The sequence below is a fragment of the Ambystoma mexicanum genome, chromosome 12 (genome assembly GCF_040938575.1).
Source record: "Ambystoma mexicanum isolate Mex_15411 chromosome 12, UKY_AmexF1_1, whole genome shotgun sequence".
Classification (NCBI taxonomy): Eukaryota; Metazoa; Chordata; class Amphibia; order Caudata; family Ambystomatidae; genus Ambystoma; species Ambystoma mexicanum.
Window position 1 is genome coordinate 1,112,461,232 of NC_090936.1, and position 21,961 is coordinate 1,112,483,192.

General features: G+C 47.7%; 1 protein-coding gene across 1 annotated transcript in view; it reads left to right on the forward strand.

The window, feature by feature from the left end:
- The first annotated feature begins 10,113 nt into the window (after positions 1-10,113).
- TAF3 (TATA-box binding protein associated factor 3) overlaps positions 10,114-21,961 on the forward strand; it is a 765,220-nt gene continuing 753,372 nt past the window's right edge. The window contains exon 1 of the mRNA XM_069629680.1: positions 10,114-10,450. Within this exon, the coding sequence (XP_069485781.1) occupies positions 10,285-10,450 (166 nt within the window). The 5' untranslated portion in view covers positions 10,114-10,284. The remainder of the gene's footprint in view (positions 10,451-21,961) is intronic.

Here is a 21,961-nt window from a genome sequence, read left to right on the forward strand (position 1 = left end):
GGGGAGTCACTGACAATCCCAGTGACTCCGGCCAGACCAGAACCCAGAAAGATGACAGACAGCCTTTTAGCCCAACTGCCAGCAAATTTTGACCTCACTGACACCGGCACCCTCGGATCAAGATGGAAAAGGTGGTTGAGGGACTTCGAAGTATGCCTAAAAGCGGCCGGACCACTAGAGGATAAGCAAAAACTAAACCTCTTAATCCATGCCGTAGGATCTAACATGCGAGACATCCTTGACGAAATACCAGAAAACACCGTAGACTCCTACGCCAAACTAAAGACAACGCTCACGGAATACTTCACGCCACACACAAATGTGGACTATGAACTGCATGTATTCCACAGCACCAAGCAAAACAGAGGAGAAACCATAGATGCATTCATCATGAGGTTAAGAGCGAAAATGAAGCACTGTGATTTCAACAACTACTCAAATGAGGAGACCCTCAGGTCGCAGATCATAGTGGGGTGCGAAAGCGCTGACTTTCGAAAACGACTGCTTCAACAGCCGAGAAACCTAGAAGAAATCCTACGGCTGGCACGATCAGATGCTGCCCTCGCAGCGCAAGTAGAGGGCCTGGAGGAAATAAAAATCACGCACGGTAAGCACAGAAGCCTCAACAAGTTAGAAGGAACAGCGAGAACCAACAGCGATCCGTTCTGCTACCGGTGTGGACACGAGTACCCCCATGAAGGAACCCCACAACAGAACTGGAGCAAACCCCCACGCAGCACCACCGGGCAGCACACCAACCCCACGAACAAGGACGTCACAGACACTACAACGAACAACCGGAAAGAAGACAAGAAAAAAAAAAACTGGAGGGAGAGCAAAACCACCCCATCCAGGACAAGAAGAAGACCCAGGAGATACGTACGGTGCCTCATAGAACAGTCGCAATCGGACAGCGTGTCAAGTGCGTCATCAGAAGAGAGAACCCGCCGACCGGAGAAACACCAAGAAGCACCACGGAAAAAGGGGTATTTATACGCCCTTGGAAACAGCACAGCAAAGGAACACAGCCCAATACTACGAATACAAATCAATCAAACTGCTACTAAATTTTTTATAGATACGGCGGCAACCGTGAACGTAATCAGTGAGGAAGTTTACGAAAGCATACCACACGCCCCTCGCCTACAGCCAGCAAGAGCCATCATCTATCCATAAGGCTCAAAAACATCATGCCGATACAAGGAACACGAGAAAAGCATCCCCATGCATGTAATAGAGGCTTCCACCGAGAGCGGGTGCATACTAATCTATCAAGCAGCCATAGAGATGAGACTCATTCACATATTATACCGCCTCATGGTGCATAAATATTTAGACCCGACAGCAAGCATTGACCAAGTTTTCCCATCATTATTCAAAGGCCTTGGAAAACTGAAGAACAGACAGATCGAACTCCACATCAACACCAGCATCCCACCAGTGGCACAACACTGCAGGGGCATGCATCCCCATAAACATTCAGAAGCAAGTCGAGAATGAACTGACCAAATTGCTCGAGGCAGATATCATTGAGCCAGCAGAAGGCCCCACACCATGGGTCTCCCCTATAATACCGGTGCCCAAAAGAGACTCCCCCGACATCCGGATATGTGTAGACATGAGGAGACCAAACAAAGCCATCCTGAGAGAACGACATCAAGCCCCATGAATAACAGACATGGTGCACCTATTAAATGGAGCGACAGTATTCTTCAAATTGGACCTAAACAATCGCTACCACCAGCTGCAAGAGCTCCCCTACATAACCACTTTTGTCACCCACCTAGGTTTATTCCGTTATAAACGGCTCAGTTTTGGGGTATCCTCCGCGGCGGAAATATTCCAAGCAGAAATACACAATGTCATCAAACACGTACCCAACTGTTTGAACTATAGCGACGACATCTTGGTCTTCGGCCAGACTCAAGAGCAACACGATGACACACTAATGAGAGTCTGCATGGCCCTAGAAGAAGCCCGGCTCACTTTAAACAAGGAGAAGTGCGAGTTTCGCAAAGGACACTCTGATTCTTTGGGCAAATATTTTCAGAAAAGGGCATGACGCCAGATCCGGAGAAAGTTAGCGCACTCCGAGAAGCTGAGCCACCCACCACCACCTCAGACCTCAGATCCTTCCTAGGACTTGCAAGCTATTGCACGAGGTACATACAAGACTTTGCGTCCATCAGCGAACCGCTCAGAGCCCTCAACAAGTTAAACACTGAGTTTGTCTGGTCACCTAAATGCCAAGAGGCCTTCCAAATAATCAAGGACTGCATCTCCGACGCCCGAAACATGGCATACTTTGACCCAAAGAAAACCACGAAACTCATCGTTGATGCCAGTCCCGTCGGCCTAGGTGCCATTCTCATGCAACAGGACGACAGAGAAGGAAGTGGGAAGCACATAATATCCTACGCCAGCCGAAGCCTCTCCTAAAATGAGCAAGCCTACTCTCAGGCAGAGAAGGAAGGACTAGCGGTCGTCTGGGCCTGCGAGCACTTTCACCTCTTCCTGTATGGAAAGCCTTTTGTAGTAGTAACAGACCACCAGGCACTCATATTCATGTATGGCAACCCCCAGGCGAAGATGCCACCTAGAATAGCCAGGTGGGCCCTGCGGTTACAGGACTACCAGTTTACCATCACACACGGGCTGGGGAAAGAACAGAACTCTGCCGATTTTCTCTCCCGTCATCCAAGAGAAAAGTGCGGACCAGAACCGTCCATAGCTGATCAAAACATAAGATACGTCATCCACAGCAGCACACCACAAGGGCTTGACATGGAGCAGATAGCACGTGAATCGAATACTGACCAAGGAATCCAAGTCATACTAAGATGCCTAGAAACAGGGTGATGGAAGCATGCAAAGCAGATCCGTGAAACAATGAATGGTGACACGAGACAAGATGTCACCTGCCTCCTAGCCGTAAGAGAAGAACTTGCGAAGTCGGAGGAAGGACTACTGCTAAAAGGAACCAAGCTCGTTATACCGCGAAGTTTGCGACAGAAAGTGCTAGAACTAGCACACGAAGGACACAGGGGCATTGTATACACTAAAAGGATGCTAAGACAAAGACTGTGGTTCCCCCATCTAGACACCTCAGTAGAAGAACTACTGCAGAACTGTCCAACGTGTGCACTCGTGAAGCCACATACATCACCTGAACCCCTAAGCATGACAGCGCTGCCCGAAGGTACATGGGAGGAAATAGCCATCGACCACATTGGGCCCATGGAAGGAGGTGAATACATACTGGTAGCTGTGGACGAATATTCAAGATACCCCGACTTGCAGATAGTCCCGTCCACCTCCGCACATCACACCATCCCAGCCCTTGATCGGAAGTTTGCAACCTACGGAATACCCAGGATAGTCAAGTCCGACAACGGACCTCCATTCACTGGACAAGATTTCCAAAGATTCGCCGAATATATGGGTTTTCGCCACAGAAAGGTGACACCCTTATGGCCACAGGCAAACGGAACAGTTGAACGCTTCATGAGTAACATCAAACGCATGACACAAATCGCGCGCCTCACCGGATAACCTGTCGAGAAGCTACTATACCAACTCATGCGAGACTACAGAAACACCCCACACAGCACCACTGGGAAGTCACCATCTGAGGTGATGTTTGGGCGAACCATCAGAACGCGGCTGCCACATGTGGCAGCTGAGGAAGATCAGTATGAGAATGACACTGAAATGAGAGAGAAAGACACGCTCACGAAAGAGAACATAAAGAGAGCTGCCGATGGAACTCGCAGGGCCAAGAGAAGTGACCTGGCACCAGGGGACCTGGTAGTCGTCTGTCAACCTCAACAGCGCAAAAACGTAGCTCCATTTAATGAAGCACCACTCATCATCGTCAAGAAAAAGGGATCACTCATCACCCCGGAAGAGGAAGGAGACAGCAGAGTCATAACAAGAAACTCATCTCACTTCAGAAGGATGCCTGATACCACAGGTTCAGGCAACACAAACATGATGACACGTTATCGCAATGGGACGCTCCCTATGAAGGAGACAACAAAGCCTCCGAGGGCGACACAGCGCCAGAAACACGGACAGACCCATCGGCGAAAGTGGATTGTTGACCACAGAGAACAAGAAAGAAACCACATCGCCTCATTGAAGAAATTAACTAAATGCACGACTAAATGTTTAGTAAGGGGAGGGTATGGTGTCGCCAGTATTTATGTGTTCCGAGGACGAGTCCTGTGAGGTTTTGCTCGGTCCTCAAACCGACAGAGGCACATATCACGCGAGAGCCGTTGTAGAGATAACCTGCTTTATTAACTGCCAGGCATGAACTGCAGAAACCCCTCAACCCCCTCCCACACCCCAACGTCACTTCCCGTGTGGTGGGAAGAAGGTCTGCAACGGCGGTCCACCCACCTAACGAGGTGGACGGGCGGTATGCCCATAGGAACAACATGACATCTCCCCCCTTTTTAACGTGCGAGGTGCTTGTCCCTTTTCACTCCATTTCCTCAATGAGTCTGTGAGGTTTTATCCGGCTTCTCTGTGGCCGGCCTGTCCTTCGCGGGGTCCATCCCGTCTCTTCATGTTGTATTGTGCTGTCTTCGCTGTCGGAGGCCTCACCATCTCCCAGATAGGAGGCGTCCCTCCCTCTGTCATCGCCACTGTCTTCAGCTCTGTTCTGTCCGAGGCTTGAAGTGTGATACGTTCCGAGTTACTGAGGATTTGTCCATCCTTTGTGCTGTGATCATCGTTCCTTTCCTCTGTGTGACAGTCAGCGATTCTTTTGCGAAAGTGGCGTCCTCCTTTCTTTGCTTCGGCTGTCGCATCCACACTTGGTCCCCTGGTTCGATGTTTGACTCTTGAGCTTTCCTCTTATGGTCAGCAGTCTCTTTCATTTTGCCTTTTGCTGTGTCATCTTTGGTTCGGCCCTCCTGTTCTAGTGGTGTGGCCTCTGCTGAGTGGGTGTCTTCCGGTAGTCTTGTTTGGACCGGTCGTCTGAACATCAAGTCAGCCGGGCATATTCCTGTTGTGCTATAAGGGGTGTGTCGATAATCTCTGAGGAACTGATAAAGTGCTTGTTCAAAAGGTTTATTGAGTATGGCTGCTATTTGTAGAGTTCGTTTAATGTTGGACATGAATCTTTCAACCATGCCATTCGCCTGAGGCCATCGGGGCGATATCTTACGGTGTTGGAACCCCATATACTTTGAAAAGTTCTCAAAGTCCTGACTCATGAATGGCGCTCCGTTGTCCGACTTTATGATCTTGGGTATGCCATACGTGGACAACATGCGGTCTAGTGCTGGGATGAGGCTTGAGGCAGCGGTGCTGTTGACAATTTGAGCCTCTGGAAATCTTGAGTGTTCATCTCTTAGCACCAGTACATATGTGCCGTCTCTCAGCGGTCCGAAGAAGTCTACCGCTAGTTCCTCCCACACGTGCCCTGGTAGGGGTGACATGTGTAGCGGATTTGGATGTGGGGGTGGTGCCACTTGTGCGCACGTCGAGCATTTGCCCACTATGTCTTCCACCATTGCATCCAGTCTGGGGAACCACACTTTCTGCCTCAGTAGTCTTTTGGTGGCTACCACCCCTCGGTAACTTTCGTGCGCAACGTGTATCGTCCTGGCTCGTAGCAATTTCGGGAGGAGTACTTTGCACCCTTTTAGTACTACGTGTTCATCAACTATGGAGAGTTCATCTCGGACTTGGTGTATGTGTTTGACGTCATCTTGGACATCCTCCGATTCCTGCCTCGCTTGCTGCCGCATGTGTGCTCTCCTTTCTTCTTGTATGCAGTGGCGTATGATGCGTAGCACTGGGTCCTGCTCCGATTGTGTGATTACTTCTGCCCATCCCACGGGCAGCGTTTGCAGGTGATGTACAACGTAGTTAAGATATTCATCTGCAATGGATGGTTGAGGACTGGCGGGTCCAGTGGGGTGTCGAGACAGATAGTCCGCCGGGTTGTCTTCTTTGCCCAGGCGGTGCTTGATGGTGAATTTGTAATCTTGTAGACGTAGGCCCCATCTGGCTATTCTCGGGGGCATTCTTGATTTTGGATCTCCGTAGATTGTGAGTAGGGCCTGATGATCCGTTATTACGGTGAACTCCTTGCCATACAGGAAGAGGTGGAAGTACTCGCATGCCCATACTACCGCCAAGCTTTCATTTTCAGCTTGTGAGTACACTTGTTCTGTGGGGGTTAGGCTCCTGCTGGCGTATGCCACTACGTATACGTTTGTGGGCGCCTGAGGGTCAATTTGTGTTAGTATGGCACCCAGGCCAACGGGGCTGGCGTCGACGATTACTTCCGTGTGCCGTTTGGCATCAAAGTAAGCCATGTCCTCCGCTCTTGTGATGGCATCCCGTATTTCTTCGAATGCCCTCTGACAGTTCGTGGACCACGTGAAGGGTTGGTCCTTTCTCGTTAGTAGATGCAGGGGGTAGCTGATCGTAGCGTAGTCCTTAAGGTACCTGGAGCAGTAGCTGGCCAGTCCAAGGAATGACCTGAGCTCGGTCGCGGTGGTTGGGGGTGCGGCTGAATTGAGGGCAGCCACTTTGTCCGGGTCCGGCCGCATTCCCTTGCTGGAGAATATGTGATCGAAAAAACGTAACGAGCCTTTCCCAAATTCGCATTTGGCCTTATTCAGCGTTAATCCCGCCGCTTCTAGCGCTTCGCACACTCTATGGAGAGCGGTGTCATGCTCTTCCTTCGTCTTTCCATAGACCAGAACATCATCGGAGTAATTTAGGCAGTTCGGTACGTGCCTGATGACTCTGTGTATTTCTTCTTGAAAAATTTCGGCTGCAGAGGATATCCCGAAACTGAGCCTTTTGTACTGGAATAAGCCCAGGTGTGTGACGAACGTCGTTATGTATCTGGATTCGGGTGCAATTTCAATCTGGTGGTATCCTTTTGTGGGATTCAATTTGGAGAAGACTTGAGGCCCATGTAGGAGGTGGATCATATCAGTTATACGGGCCGCCTGATGTCTCTCCCTCTCAATAGCTTCATTTGCCCTCCTCATGTCTACGCACAAGCAAATAGATCCGTCGGGTGACTTTTTAGGGATGGGAACAATGGGGGATACCCATGGCGTGGGACCTGATACTGGTTCGATTACGTTGAGTTGGATGAGCTTGTTTAGTTCCTCTTCAAGTTGGTGTTGAATGTTCACAGGTATCCCTCGATAGTGTTGGGCAACTGCTGGTATGTCCGGATTTATGTGCAGTTGTACCTTCCTGTGTTTCAGTTTGCCCAGTCCTTTGAATAGGTTTGGAAATGTTTGTTCTATCGCCTCAGGTCTGGCAAAGTATTTGTGGGCCATGAGTTGATACAGTATGTGCACCAAACCCATTTCGACGGCCGTCTTGAAACTGAGAATGTACCCACTGTTGGCTTCAGTCTTTAGGATGTGTAGAGGAATCTTTGCCGCGTGTGATTTGTGCACACACCATGCAGAGATAGTCCCTTTGCAGGGTAACGGGGTGGTGGCGCCGTATGGGTAGATGTCCACCGTGGCTTTCCTGATTTTCGGGGGGCTGACCAGCGAGTTGTATGCCTATTCACTGATAATGTTGACTGTTGCCCCGTGTCGATGAGGAATTCAAGCTTGTGTTGTTGACTTGTAACGTGAGTGTGGGACTGTGTTGGGTGGCAGTGGCATTGTTGAGTGCCCACACATACCCTTTCTTCCGTTGGTCTTCCTTTGACGACTGAGATTCACTGCCAGACGGGGATCTCATTTCAATGTAACAGACAAATCTTCTCCTCTGAGATCTTCTGGACCCGTCTGATGATTTTCTGTCTTCTCTTGCGTACGAGTTCCTTCGGGTCCTGTCTTCTCGTTTTGGTCCTATTTGTTCTTCTTCCCCCCTTCCCGTGAGAGGGCATGATTCGTGAGCTTCTCCTTCTTTCATATTGTCGTGACCTTTTGGTTACAGGTCCTGGCGCATTTTTGCAGGCGGCTCTGTAGTGGTCCATTCCACCGCAGGCGGCACATTTCTGTCCAATGGCGGGGCACTCGCCCACGTGTGGATATTCGTATCCGCATCGATAGCATGTGGCGTCGGTGCGTTTGCCGCTCTGTGAGGGGGCGGCAAAGAGTTTGTTGATGGTGTCCGAATTGGATGATGGTTGTTGGATGGCGACCTTGCCTAGACTATCCAGCTGCGATTCTACAGCCGCCTCCATTCTGGCTAATGCGAGGATTTCCTCTAGGGATCTTTGCTTTTGGAGAAGTTGTTTCCTGAATGATTGTGACACGCAGCCGGCTATGGCCTGGGATCTTAACACCTCTTCATTGGAATATTTATGAAATTCACAGTATTTCAGCTTGATGCGCAAACGCATCACAAAGTTGTCCAGCGATTCTCCTTTTTCCTGTCTGGTAGTGTGGAATACATGTCGCTCATAGTCAATATTGCTGTGGGGGGTGAAGTATTCGGAGAGTTTTCCGCGGAGTTCATCATATGTGACGGTGTCTACGTTCATCAGCTCTCCTGCTATGTCCCTGACCTCTGGGCCTACCGTCATGAATAAGGTGTTTTTAGCCTTGCGTCATCAATCAGACCAATTGCCCCTGCATAGAACTTAAAGTCCCTCAGCCATATGATCCATCTGGGTCCCAGATTGGATGTGTCCCTGACATCAAATGTGCTGGGTATAGGCAGATTTTGTGAGTTGTTACCTGATCCTTGTGCCTGTTGAGGATCATCCGCGATGGCTCCTGCACTTCCTGATGACGATGCTGCAGGACTTGTAGGAGACGACATGGTGTGGATGGCTTGCTTGATTCAGGCCGGTGCTTACGTACTGTCCGGGGCTTGTCTTTGCCCAGTGATATCTTGAGGTGCTGATACGCTTCAGCAGAGTGTGGCTGCCGTTTGTGACGGAGTTTCCTCCTTTGTGGGGTTCCCGCCGTTTCCTGGCAGCGTGTGATGGATGGGGGGGGCAGGGCTGGGTCGGCGTGATGCGCACGTGCTGGGAGCTGCCCCGTGGCTAATCGGGCACTCCTGTGCTCCGTGTCCGCTGGGGCCGGCGCTCGCTTTGTCTGCGGCGTTGAAGTGAATCCCTCCGCCGGGGCCTCTTCCCCGAGAGGAGCGCTGACGTGCCGCGCCGCTTGACCGCATTCCTCTGAGTGCCTTTCCGGGCCTTCGGGCCTCAGGGTTGGAGGTGCCCCGACGCGCTGTACACCGCTCGACTGCAGGCCTCCGTGGCACGGGTGGGTGTAATACACACCTTCGTTGCCAGATGTGAGGTTTTGCTCGGTCCTCAAACCGACAGAGGCACATATCACGCGGGAGCCGTTGTAGAGATAACCTGCTTTATTAACTGCCAGGCATGAACTGGCGAAACCCCTCAACCCCCTCCCACACCCCAACGTCACTTCCCGTGTGGTGGGAAGAAGGACCGCAATGGCGGTCCGGCCACCTAATGAGGTGGACGGGCGCTATGCCCATAGGAACAACATGACAAGTCCTCTGTTTGTTACCATTAATCAGTGGGCTGCGACCTACGTGTAGGAAGGGGCGGGGCTACCGCCAGAAAGAGGGTTCGAGGCTGACGGCCATGAAGTAAAGAAGTGTTGCACCCCAGCTCCTGTGTCGGTGTATCCTTGTATGAATGAGGGTGGCTTACTAGCAGCGTAAGGAGGTCCACTTGCGAGATACTACACTGATTAGACATATCCTGCCGTGATGGGATGTATAAAGATTTGAAATTAGCACAATATCACCAAATCATTAAATGTATACGAAGGATACCTATTAAGTGTATTGATGTGACACGTCTGTTATCACCTACTCTGTTAAATCTCAAAACCAGTACATTATGTACGTACACTACAAATTGACCTCAGTTCCACACTTCCAGATTATAACGTGTATGAATGAATACAGCTACAATTTGTACTAAAGTAAATATGTCTTTCAATCATGTTCTTGGTAAAAAATTCAATATAAAAAAAAACATTTGAACAAAAAAGAACTTTGGTGGTGGTTTAGATGCCAATGTTTACGTCAAGCAAATGCACATGGAGTAAGTAGGCGTTTCAGCCGGTTTTCTCCCACGGCCTTGTGGATCGACTGCCGAGCAATCGCTTTGGGAACGATGAGCTCGGCGATCGCTCGGCGCGGCCCGGGGAAGGGACTGGGAGGTGCGCGTCCCAAGATGGCGGCGCTGGCGATAGCGCGGAAAGAGGCCGGAGTGTGAGGCCGCGGTCCGGCCACCAGCCGCCGGGATGGAGCCCCGGGGGCGCGAGAGGTGACGGGCCACCCGCCAGTGGCGGGATGTGCGAGCGGTACTCTCGGGCGCTGCTGCGGGTGTCGGTGGCACAGGTGTGCCAGGCGCTGGGATGGGACTCTGTGCAGCTCACCGCCTGCGACCTGCTGACCGACGTGCTGCAGCGCTATCTGCAGCAGCTGGGCCGGGGGTGTCAACGGTACAGCGAACTCTGTGAGTACTGGGGGGGGCGCATTGGGTGCATGAGGAGTGTCTGCAGAGATGCACGCAACAGCTCCAGACGGATGAACTCTGAGAGTGCAGGGGACTGGGAAGAAGAGTTTCTTAAGAGATTCCAACAACAGCTGAGGAGTGTAGAACTTTGTTAGTACGGAGCTTTGACAGCAGAGAGAACCGCACAGCTGGGCAGAGGTGACAGGTTAACAGGCAGTTCTGTGGGTAAGAACGCCCAGGTGAGGTGGGTTATGAAGGAGACAGCAGGATCGCCAGTGCCTGCAAAGATAGATGCACAGTAGTCTATAAAGGGGACAGTTTAGCGTTGCTGGGAGATTTTTCAATTTTATCTGTTAAGGCACCAACACGCAGACATTCAGTAGCCTCTTGTTGTGAAGGAGAGGACAGAATTGTGAAGGGATAGCAGGGAAGATCCACGAATCTTGATTCTAATCACCCGTCACCCTCTTGTGCATTTTGAAGGCGAGACCTGTGGTCGGCAGGGGGTTTGACACAGGCAGATGGACCGGTGGATGACGTTTCTGCACCTACAGCTCTGGGGTGAGGATGCTCGTTGTATATAAGGCGTCATACCAATATACCTGCTTTCTTCCTCCAGAGGGGAGTTCGGATGGTGGAGGGGCTGTGCCAAGTGTTGGATTGGTAGAAGGGTGACTCCGATTCCAAGGATTGTAAAGCCCAAGGAATAGTATATTTGCGAGGAATGAAAGCAGCCTCCTAATACTAGATTGTGGAGGGCGAATATAATTATAAAGCAGGTCATATTACTCCCAAGTCAGGTTAGATTGAGTGCCCTGCCTATATCCTGGTCAAATTCAGCGTTGCTAAAGGTACACCCCTGCCAATTGTCAGTGATGGGGGAAGGTAGGTGCAGTGCCATGGGAGCAAAACGATCAAGGACTACATATAGATGGCTTAAAATAAGCTTGCTTGTAACGACACAGCTTGCTTTTGTGGGGATGAGAATTGCTATTTGAGTTGGGGATGGAACGATTTAGGGAGGGGCGTTCCTATTGAATGGTGGGTGGTGAAGATGAGCCAGTTCACATTGAAAAATGCATTGCTTCTTCCTAGTACGGGAGATGTGATCTAGTGAATAGGTTGTTACTCCCGATATATCTTAAAATGTCTGGAGTGGACTGATCCATCACTTTGACTGAAGAATTGGTGAAATAAAATGTATGGGTCTTTTCAGTAAATATTTAGATAACATATATAACAGCTAATCTGTGCCTTTGGAGAACGCTAGTGGTCTGTGCTCTTACCTTGCAGAGTTGTCTCTGTTTAATATTACCAATCATGCCATTCTTCCAGGTTGTCTGGCACAGATTGATTTTGGCTGTTGGCTTCATATCTGACTAACTTGCTTTTTCAGTGATCACACTCCAAATAGTATTCTTCCTTTGTTCTTTTCAAGGTAACAAGCAATCACTTGATGGGTGCACCAATGCTGTTCTTGAAGTCTCCTCCTATTCGGCTTATTTGGCCTCTAGTTGCAACCACACATGATACTTTCTCGGATATGTTAAATTCCATTAAGGTGAAGGATCATTGGCGCATCCTGTCACACTATCGGACATTTTTACTAGCGCCTGAAAATACTTTATATAGTGCCTCAGCAGAAGTTATGGAGAATTTACAGGTGCCCACACTAGAGGACTACGTAGAGCGCTGTAAGTCATTGTTGTTGGAGTATGGTTTTTTGGATGAAGACCTGGTGAATGAACCAATTAGGGTTAACAAAATCGTTATTAAATCAGGGCTGGTGTCAATCTATCCAATCTCTACATGGTTATTTTACCCTGAATCACTTACAGTTGTAACTAACACAAGTCTGGAGGCTCCATAGCCCTTTATTCAGTAAGATTTCAGAGTGTTAAGATAAGAATGTAATTTCTACGTTTCCGCTGGAACCCTTTTTTTTTTAACGAGAGAAGTACTGTTTAGGTGTAAATTGGTGGATGAGACTGGGATGTGTTGTTTCTGCAAACGAGGGGAAAAAGTTGAAGTCCTGAGGCACCTATTGGTGGAATGAACTGCTCTTAGATCGCCGAGGTACTTGCATTCCAAAACGTTTTTTCACTATTAATATGGATCATGATTGGTTTTTGGGAAACATGTCTTTATGGAAGTCAGAAACCGATTGTGGTCTCGGTGAATTTTCTGAACAGCCTGAAGCTGAATGAAGTGGCCTCTTATGGACCTTTTTATGGGTTGTGTGAAATACTTGTATATTGTTATGAATATACATTTTTGTATATTCTTATGAGCATTAGGATTTTGTGTGTGATCGAATTCTTAACATGTGTTTATATGACATTCTTTTTGACATGGTTTTGTATTTGTTTTATTATGAACAGAATATTTTGTTAAGGTTGCATATATTTTAACCAAGATACAAATTATATGTTATCTAATATTTATACTGTGACCATCACACCTGCATTGGTCTTGGGGCGCCTGAACCTTGTTCTGTAGGTTGTGTGTTGCAATTTCTCCAGGGTGTCACCAGACCTTAGTCTGTGGATATATATGATGCTGGTTGAACTGACAACTGTGAAACATTTTTCTTCTAGCCTTGAAGCTGCATTTTAAAAACAGTATTAATTTGACTTTGGAAATAATTGACTAATTTCTTCAATTACACAGATTTAGTCATGGTTTTGAGACTACTACCCCTGAAAGGTGTGGTTTGTTATGCCAGTGATCTGCCCTGTAGGAAGTTTCTACTACTATCAAAGGGCAGAGCTCGTAAAAGCTGGACTGATGTGAAAGTAATTATTTGGTTACAAGCTCTTACACAAAAGCACTGGATGCTACGTACTTATTAAAAGTCAATGCTCATGAAATGGGATTAGTTTGAAAGTCGCTGACAGTGGTTTCCCAGGATGTTGAGGAACAAGTGCTAGTTTACCCGCAAGGTGGGGTTGTATCTGTTTTCCTGATGGTCAATATTCACTTGACTAATGCAGCTAGATGATTTCTCTTACCTTGTGTTTACTCACTAAGGACCAAGAATGATTTCCGTTATCCATAGTCTGCTAAATACCAGTGGCCAACAGGCAACCTGCTAGGATATGATTTTTTGCTTGTAGTATAAAGATTATTACATAAAAGGGGGATTGGTTTGAATTTGCTGTAGTGCATCTATGAGAATATGTTTTTATTGTCTCGACAGAATAAAAACAGATGTCTTACATTGTTCTACTTCTTTTAGGGCTTTTGACAGATATATTTGTAATTTGCTGCTTGCCAGGTCGAGGCAAACCTGGATGAACATATAAGGTCACCAGTTGGACTTGCTCATTTTAGTGAGGCATGTGACACTGTTCAACAGGAACTGTAAACAGTTAAATGTATAGCTAGCTGTGGAAAGACTGTATATGATTTTATAGTACAGTGTCTTCTGGTGATAATTGTCCACCGCCTTACGATATATTTTGCTTTACAGATGACAAATATGTTTTAACTGTTGGCTGTAATAAAAACAAGTGAGTGTGAGGAAGTGGTTGGAGAAAGTGGTCTCTTTGTGGGATCAAGCCTAGACCCGGCGAGTCTTTTCACAGTTGCTTTCACCACTGGGAGGAGACATAGACTGCTACGCGGCATAGTGTCAGGAAGTGGTTGGAGGAAGTGTCTGTCTGGGAGATGGTGGGGCGAAAGACACCCTTCACCACCCCCTTGGCTCAGGACCTCCGTAGTAGCCGTAAGAAGGACGAGGCGTCATCAGTGTGCTATTCTCCCTGTAACCAAGGTGATCCGCTGAAAGACATTGATAGTCACTATTAGGCGTAATCTTGCTGTGCCGTTTCCTGCTGTGAAATGCCAGGCAAAGCACAGTCGAACAAAATCTCATTACGTACGTAAATCAAAGCCATACGGCCTGCGTTCCGAAAAGATGTTACCTGATTCTACAACTGGGGAAGTGGTTAGTGTCCCTTCTGGTACAAACGTATTGGTAAACATGGCATTTATAAATCTACCAGCAGTGACCCCTATAGATGGGAGGTGGAAGATCACTGCTTATTATCCTCCTAAAACTGTGGGGCTGCAAAAGCCAAATAATTTGACTACTGTGGATGAGGCTCTCGAGTCTGCTGCAGGAGAACATGAGAAACTCCGCACATAACACTGACAATAACTCACTACTGAGGTTATGCTATGGCCGGCAAGGAAATTCGCAAAATGTCACAAGCGGAGCAGCAAGCCATAAAAACACACTTGTAGAGAAGGGGGGTTGATGACAATTGTGTGAGCAAGGAAGTTCCGTACGCAGATTGTTGATGGTTGAAATGTCTCATGTATAGAGTATCCGCAAGGGAGATTGTTTGTTTGGCAGGGTTCCATGCCATGTCCCCAAAATGATTTATGACACAAATGTTTATTCTATCCCATCCCCACAGAGTAATAGCATAAGCTCACCCACCAACTCGGAGGGTGACCCCAAGAGTAGCCTTGTAGTTAAAATCTTGTTAAAACTATGTGAGGCAATACATGAAAACCTTAAAAATCATGGGGGCCTGATTGCTCGACTTTGACTTGGTTAGTGGAAAAAAGTCTACCATCAGCCACCCTATTTCTCAGACTGACAATACCAATGTTCTCTTGCATCAATGTTACGCTATCGTGCAATCTGATCCACCTGAGGCAAGTAATGCAAATGAAACGAGTAAATCGTCGCAGTCAAACTTCCCCACCCGCAAACAACGGCTGACAAAGCACAAACCCAACAGGGATCTTAAGGTAAAAAAGGGCCAATCAACACAGATGGTTATCGAATCTCAGCCTCTCAATTCTACAGTGGGATCTGATTTTCTAATAAATTCAAAAAAGTCAAGTAAAGGAGCGCCTTGTAGGAAGCAGAGATCTGCCTAAAGCGCGGGTTTCCTGACTAGTTGGTTGCTGAAGGAAGACGGGCCTATCCAGCCAGTTATCCCAGTGCTGCCTTTGTCCACCAAAAGAGTTACTGGTAAGCAGGCAACGAGGGCTACTCCAGCTGCAATTGAAGAGGATGACAAGTTCTCAGTGTCTCTGAATGGTGGTTCACTTAATGTATCTACTTTTGAGGAACGTGAGGTCTGTGCATTAGACCCTAAAGTCCTAACAATTGGTCTGGTGACGGACACGAAAAGGAGTCGAACTTAAACCGTTCGACCCTCATGGCCCTCTTGAATAAAGTCCCCTCTCTTAGACTTTTGAACTGGTGAGTTTGACTTTGAGCCCCTCATTGCCTCAGTAGGCAGGGCAACAAGGATACACAGCTGCTTTCCTGAAACAGCTGCACTGATTCGTCAACATCAGGCATCCTTAACCTTTTTGCGTTTCGAATTGGACAAAAAGGGGCTTCCAGTGAAGCCACTGATATGTTGCCCTCGGTGTAAAGGTACACAAGCTGTCAGAAACCTTATTGAGTCAAGAGCCCTAATATGAGCTGTCCCTGATACTGGTCGGAATCCTGTCTGCAATGGGTGGGGATTTTATTCTCATCCGCCCATTTCTGCAACTTCTTCAGGACCAATGTGGCAAATATTTTGCCAGAAATATCCAACATGGACAGCAACTTGTAGTTAACATTCATCCGCTCCCCCTTCCCATAGATGGGAATGAAAACCGACTGCTGCCATGAAGTCGGTATCCTTCTCTCCTTACAGACCCAGATAAGCAGAACGTGTGCCCAGTTCTCAGGGTCGCTCTTTAAGACCACATTCGCCAGGACATTCGGCCCTGGAGCTCTTGATTTCTTTAACTTATTTATGGTTACCACAAGAATCTTCCTCCTCCTCTCCAGCAGGCAGGCGGAATCAGTGAGAAGGAATACACACAGGGCTGTAGGTTCAAAATATTTCAAGCCAATATGGGTACTCCACACGGAACCTGGGATAGTGTTGACACATTTCTTTGCCCTTTCCCCTGCGCTGTAACGAGTTATTTCCACATGGCTCCTGTGTCTCGACTCAAATAATTGAACAAACCGCTCCCATTTTCCTTTGCAATCGTGGACTTGTAATGCTTTAGCTACGTATTCATTTTTAATTCATGCAATTTCACCTGGTTTTGCCACCGATTGGCCATCCTGGTTGTGTCAAAATCTAAGGCCATGCTTATGGTTACGTATCTTTATATCAAAGACTTGAGTGGTCCGAGTGTTACTAACCACCATAGGGGCTCCCTATTAAAACTCCCGTGCCTCATGCGCTACCAATGAGAGCCATGCTTCTATTTCGTTGGCACTTTTTGCCTTTAAGCCCTCTCCAGTTGAAACAACCCTGTAAAAAGACTCTTGCACAGAGATTCCCTATTCTAGTCTCGGTCTAACAGAGCCGGTTTCCTGCATGGTTTGGTTCAACGCTGCCACACTTAAGAATATCATTCTTGCTAAAATTCTTAGTTAAATCCAGTGTCAACATAGCATGGTCGCTATATACATTGGAAGCAACCGTGAAAGCATTGATCAACTCCAGCAGGCAATTATTGCTTGCAACATAGTCCAACATGGCCTTTTTGGCCCCCGCAAACCAGGTTGAGCCACCCGGGCAATCCCCTATCACCTGCCCGTTAAGCAAGAACAGATTCCATTCCTGCTGGTAGCTAAAACCACTGCAAACCCCTAACATTCTTGTCTCGCGGCTGCTTCTTTCCACAGTGGTGCCCTTAGCCAGTGTCTGTTGATTGTATGTATTTGAATTTGTCGTTTGCCCCATGTTCCATGATTTGAGCGCATTCCTCAAACAATCTCAGATTCTGCCCTTGAAACCTACACACTGCTGCTTCCCATTTCCTGAATACTTCCTTATTCCTGGTGGGAAGTCTGGGTTGCCAAACAGTGGGTTGAGCGGTGCCTGCTTTGTGGATAGGCTTCCTTGCCCCACCGCTCCGTCCCATACTTCTAGTCCTGCTCGTAATACCTCACTGATCCTTGTGTTAGGGTGCCTTGTCTTTTTATCTAGCAACATGAGGCCCTGTAGGGGTGATCCTGCAACCGCCCTGTCTTGTGCCCATATTTTGCTTTGATCGCCCCCTAGCCATTCCCTTGCCACCCTTAGTTGAGCTGCCTCATAGTACCTGAGAAAATGTGCAAAGGCCATCCTTCCTTTATTCCTTGGGCTGTAAGTGTTGCCATTGCTACCCTTGTAGGTTTTTTTTCTTCCATATATAGGTGTTAATTACTTTGTTCATGGAGCTGAAAAATTACTTGGGGACTCTAATCGGTAGTGCCTGAAAGTAATGCAGTACTTATCGTAGTCGGGCGGCCCCACCACGTTACCATTAACGGGTTCAATTTTGTTAAATCGATCCTGATTCTTTTCAATATTTGGGGACAATTCGCTCCTTATAATCTACTTTTTTGTGAGAGTTATTCCTAGGTAGTTTAAACCCTCTTTGGCTTGTTTTATTTGTGTTGTGCGCTGCAGGTTATTTATCATTTGTGGGTTTGGGGACAGGTCCATCATTTCTAATTTTTGTTTGTTGATTTTTAGCCTTGAGATCTCCCCAAAGTCTTCTAATTCTTTCCGTAGGGTCGGTAGTGATTGATCCGGGTTCGATAGGGCGACTAGCATGTCATCTGTGAATGCTACAATTTTATGGGTGTCCCTCGCCATGTCTATTCCCTTCAGTTTGGTTGATTATCTTATCCTTGCTAATATTGGCTCTAGATATATGGTGTAGAGAAGCGGAGATAGAGGGCAGCCTTGTTAAGTTCCCCTTCCCAAGATGACTTTGTCGGTTACTATGCCATTGAATGCGATGCGTAACGATGGTGTTGCATAGTTTGCTTTTATCATATTAATATATCTTGTCCCAAACCCCATGTGCTTTATTGTTCTGAATAGCATGGTCCACTCGGCCCTGTCAAATGCTTTTTCGGCATCTAGTGAGACGAGGATCTGAGGTGACAGATTCTGCAAGTATTGTCGAAGGTTTGCTTGGTTGGAATGAAGCCTGATTGGTCCTGTACTATTATTTCCGGTAAGAGGTATATCAATCTGTTGGCGAGTGTTTTGGTGTATATTTTAGCGTCTAGACTTATTAGCGCTATTGGTCTATATGAGGCTGGTGCTGCCGGGTCTTTGCCTTGTTTGTGGAATACTACTAGCTTTTTTTCGTTCATTGATGGCGTGATGTTTTTTCTTGTGTGGAATGTATTGTATAGTTCCGTGAGGATCAGGGACAGGATATTACTGTATTTCTTGTAGAATATCGCTGTGTATCCGTCCGGACCTGGCGCTTTGTTCTTAGGCAACTCTCTTATAGCTTTTTGGACTTTTTATTTCCCCCTCTAGTTCTGCCCTCCCCTTCGTTTATTCGTGGAAGAGGGAGCCTTCTTAGGTATTCTATTTGCTTTTCCTTTGGCGGTTTATCTGAGATACATAGTTCTTGGTAGAAATCCTTGAATATTTCCCCCATTTCTTCATTTGTCTTCTCTTGCCCTTGCTTGACTTGGAGTTTTTTATGATTGTTTGTGACCCCTTTTACTCACTCAATTGTCTGGCTAGGTTTCTGTCTGCTTTATTTGCCTTCACGTAGTGCCATGCTTTGGATGTAATAGTGCTATGCTTTAGATGTAATAGTGCTATTTCTGCGTTCCTTGTTCTTATTGTCGCAAGCTGGTGCTGAGTATGTCTCGGCGCTTTGTTTAGTTTGATACTAGGTGTATTCACCATTTCTTTTTGTGCCTCGCTTAGTTTTGTTTCCAGTTCTTTTTCCCACTGTCGTCTTTGTTTCTCTTTCCCTTCTTTAAAGATATTAAGTGACCCCTTATCACTGCCATGAATGCATGCCATATGGTGCCCTGGGACCTCCTCAGTCGTTTTCAATAAAATATTGTATCTTTTCTCCTATTTGTTTGCCTTGTATTGGGTCATATAGAATATCTGTGTGATGTTTTCACTGCCATAATTCCCCCTTCGTTTTCCCCAACCTCAATGTGATCCATATGGGGGTGTGGGCCGATAATGAGAGTGACCCTATTTCTGTCTCTTTCACTTTCCCAACTAGTCCTACTGAGGCCCAGATGTAGTCTATCCGTGTCATTGTTGTATGGACGTGTGAGAAGTGAGTGAACCCTTGTGCCTGTCCCCTTTTGGCCCTCCATATATCATGAAGATCTATTGTAGTCCTCTTCCGTTTGAGTGCTTTGGAGGGGGTGTGTGATCCCTGAGTATTGGGCCCACTCCTGTCCTGTCCCGGGTCCCAGGCTAGGTTGAAATACCCTGCCATGATAATCTCCCCATTGGCGAATGTTTCTAGTTGAGATACCCTCTCTCTGACACATCCGCCATGGCCCGTGTTTGGGGCGCATATGGTTGCGAGTGTCAACATCTGGCCCCCTATTTCTGCATTGAGGAATACATATCTACCCTCCTTGTCTGCTACAAGGGCCTTTAACTGTGCCCTCAGCCTATCGTGCAGAGCGATTAGGACCCCTTCCTTCTTGTCCCCTGCATTAGCCTGGTATATTTGAGTGGCGCCTTTTCATTTTGATCTTCCCGTTACCCTGTTTTTTAATGTGTGTTTCCTTGCACAGGAGTATGTCGAATTTTTCCCCCTTGCTGTAGTGTTCTGTTTTTTCCTTCTGACAAGAGTATTCAGCCTCCTGACATTAAACGTTACTACTTTGATGTCCTTCATCACGGGTCTGACTGGATCCAATCCTCTTTTGTTTCGATCTCCCTGTTGTGGATGTTTCTCCCTCTGGTGCCCTCCCTCCCCCCCTTTTCCCCCAACCTTTCAACAATAACTCCCCTCGTCAACTACCTCCCAAATCCCTATGGAGGGATCAGTTTCCTAAGTGTGCTCGAAGGGAGTGTCCGCTGCACCTGGCCCTCTGTCTTCCCAGAGATATCTGCATGGGGAGTTCTGAACCCCACTTGAGTTTCCAAGATGTACCCCTTTCATCCCCTACCCTCGGGTCGCATCCCCATAAACGTGTTGTTGCCTTACCCTCTGCAAGGGCTCTTTGTGTGCCTCTTTCCTCCTTCCTCGTGTCTTTCCCACCCAGTGTTATGATCCTTCCTTCTCTTTTGGCTGCTTTCACGTTTTGTTCACACCTTCTCCTTTCCTCGAAATTGTTTTCATTTCCCATGGTTTTCAGCGGCTCGTTGTTCCCCCACGTCTTTTGCCATTGGGCTCGTCTTCCCTGTCCTGCAAGTTTAGTATCCGCTCCCCTTCCTCGTATGTTATCCTGTGGTTCCCTCTCTCCCGCGTATACAGGAGGCCGAACGGGAGCGTCCATTTGTACTTTATCTTCTTTGTTATCAGGAATTGCAGCGCTGGCCCCAACCGTCTCCTTTTTTGGATTGTTGTTTGTGCTAGGTCTTGGTAAAGCGCTACCTCGTCTCTGTTGATTCCCACCTGCCCTGCTTAGCGTGCCTTCTGTAGAAATAGTTATTTCTGATTGTACGATGACATTGCTACCAGCATGTCTCTTAGGCAGGCTCCAAGCTCTCATGTCCTCCTTGGTCCTATGCGGTTTATTCTGTCCATTTATAATTTTTGTTCCTCCTTGTCCACCGCTAGATGTCTGCAAATAACTGTTGCGCCATCTCTTTTAGATCTTTTTCCTCTACTGCTTCTGAAAGATCCTTTATTTGTATGTTGGCCCACCTGGAGCGATTTTCTAGGTCCTCACATTGGATCTCGAGGTTTTGTGCCAGTCTTGGTAGGTAGTCTACTGTTTTAACTTTTTTCTGTGTGGCGTCTTCTGTGTTTTGGATAGTTTTTTTTTTCTAGCGTACCCGTTCTCTCTTCTAGGTTGGCTAAGTCTGTTCATATCTCCCGAAGTGATTGCTTAATTTCGACTTTTAACGTGTCGAACTGTGTTTGGAAGGATGCCATGAATTGGTTTTGGCATTCTGTGAACCAGCCCTGCATGTCCGCCGTGCATTCCATCGTTCCAGCCTCCTTGCTTGCTGTTGAGGGCTGAGTTTGATTGGTTTCCCCCTTCTTAGTAGCTGTCGTGCTACCTGTCGACCACAGTTGTTGTATACTTGGATCTTGTCTTTCCAGGGGGCTTTGTTGTTGTGTTGGCACCGTTTTTGCTCTTGTTTTTGTGGGTGCTGCTGGGGGGCTCTGACGATATGCCCCTATCATCCTGATGGGAGCAATCCCTTTTCTTGTGTTTCTGCTGCTTGCGCTCTCTTCACCTTGTTGGCTTGGGGTCTTTGTCTTCTTTATGTTTGTATAGTGTTTGTCTCCCGGGGGGCGTGCTGTCCTCGGGTTCGCTCCCCACTTGCTTCCGTTGTTCCACCCCCCCCCCTTCTGATCTTTGCCCTCCTTGGTTTTTGGTGCCTTGAGGTGTTATGGGGGGAGGGGGGGTTGATTGGACTCTTCTGTTCTAGCTTGACAATTCTTCCTGGCGTCGGTTTGGTCACGTTCCTTTCCGCCTGTCCCTGAACGCGTGGTGCTCTGGTTGGGCTCTCTGCGTGGGGCGGGTTGGTTCCTGTCCCCCTGCTTTCCCCCTTGCATGGGGCTCTTTACCCCACTTGCTTC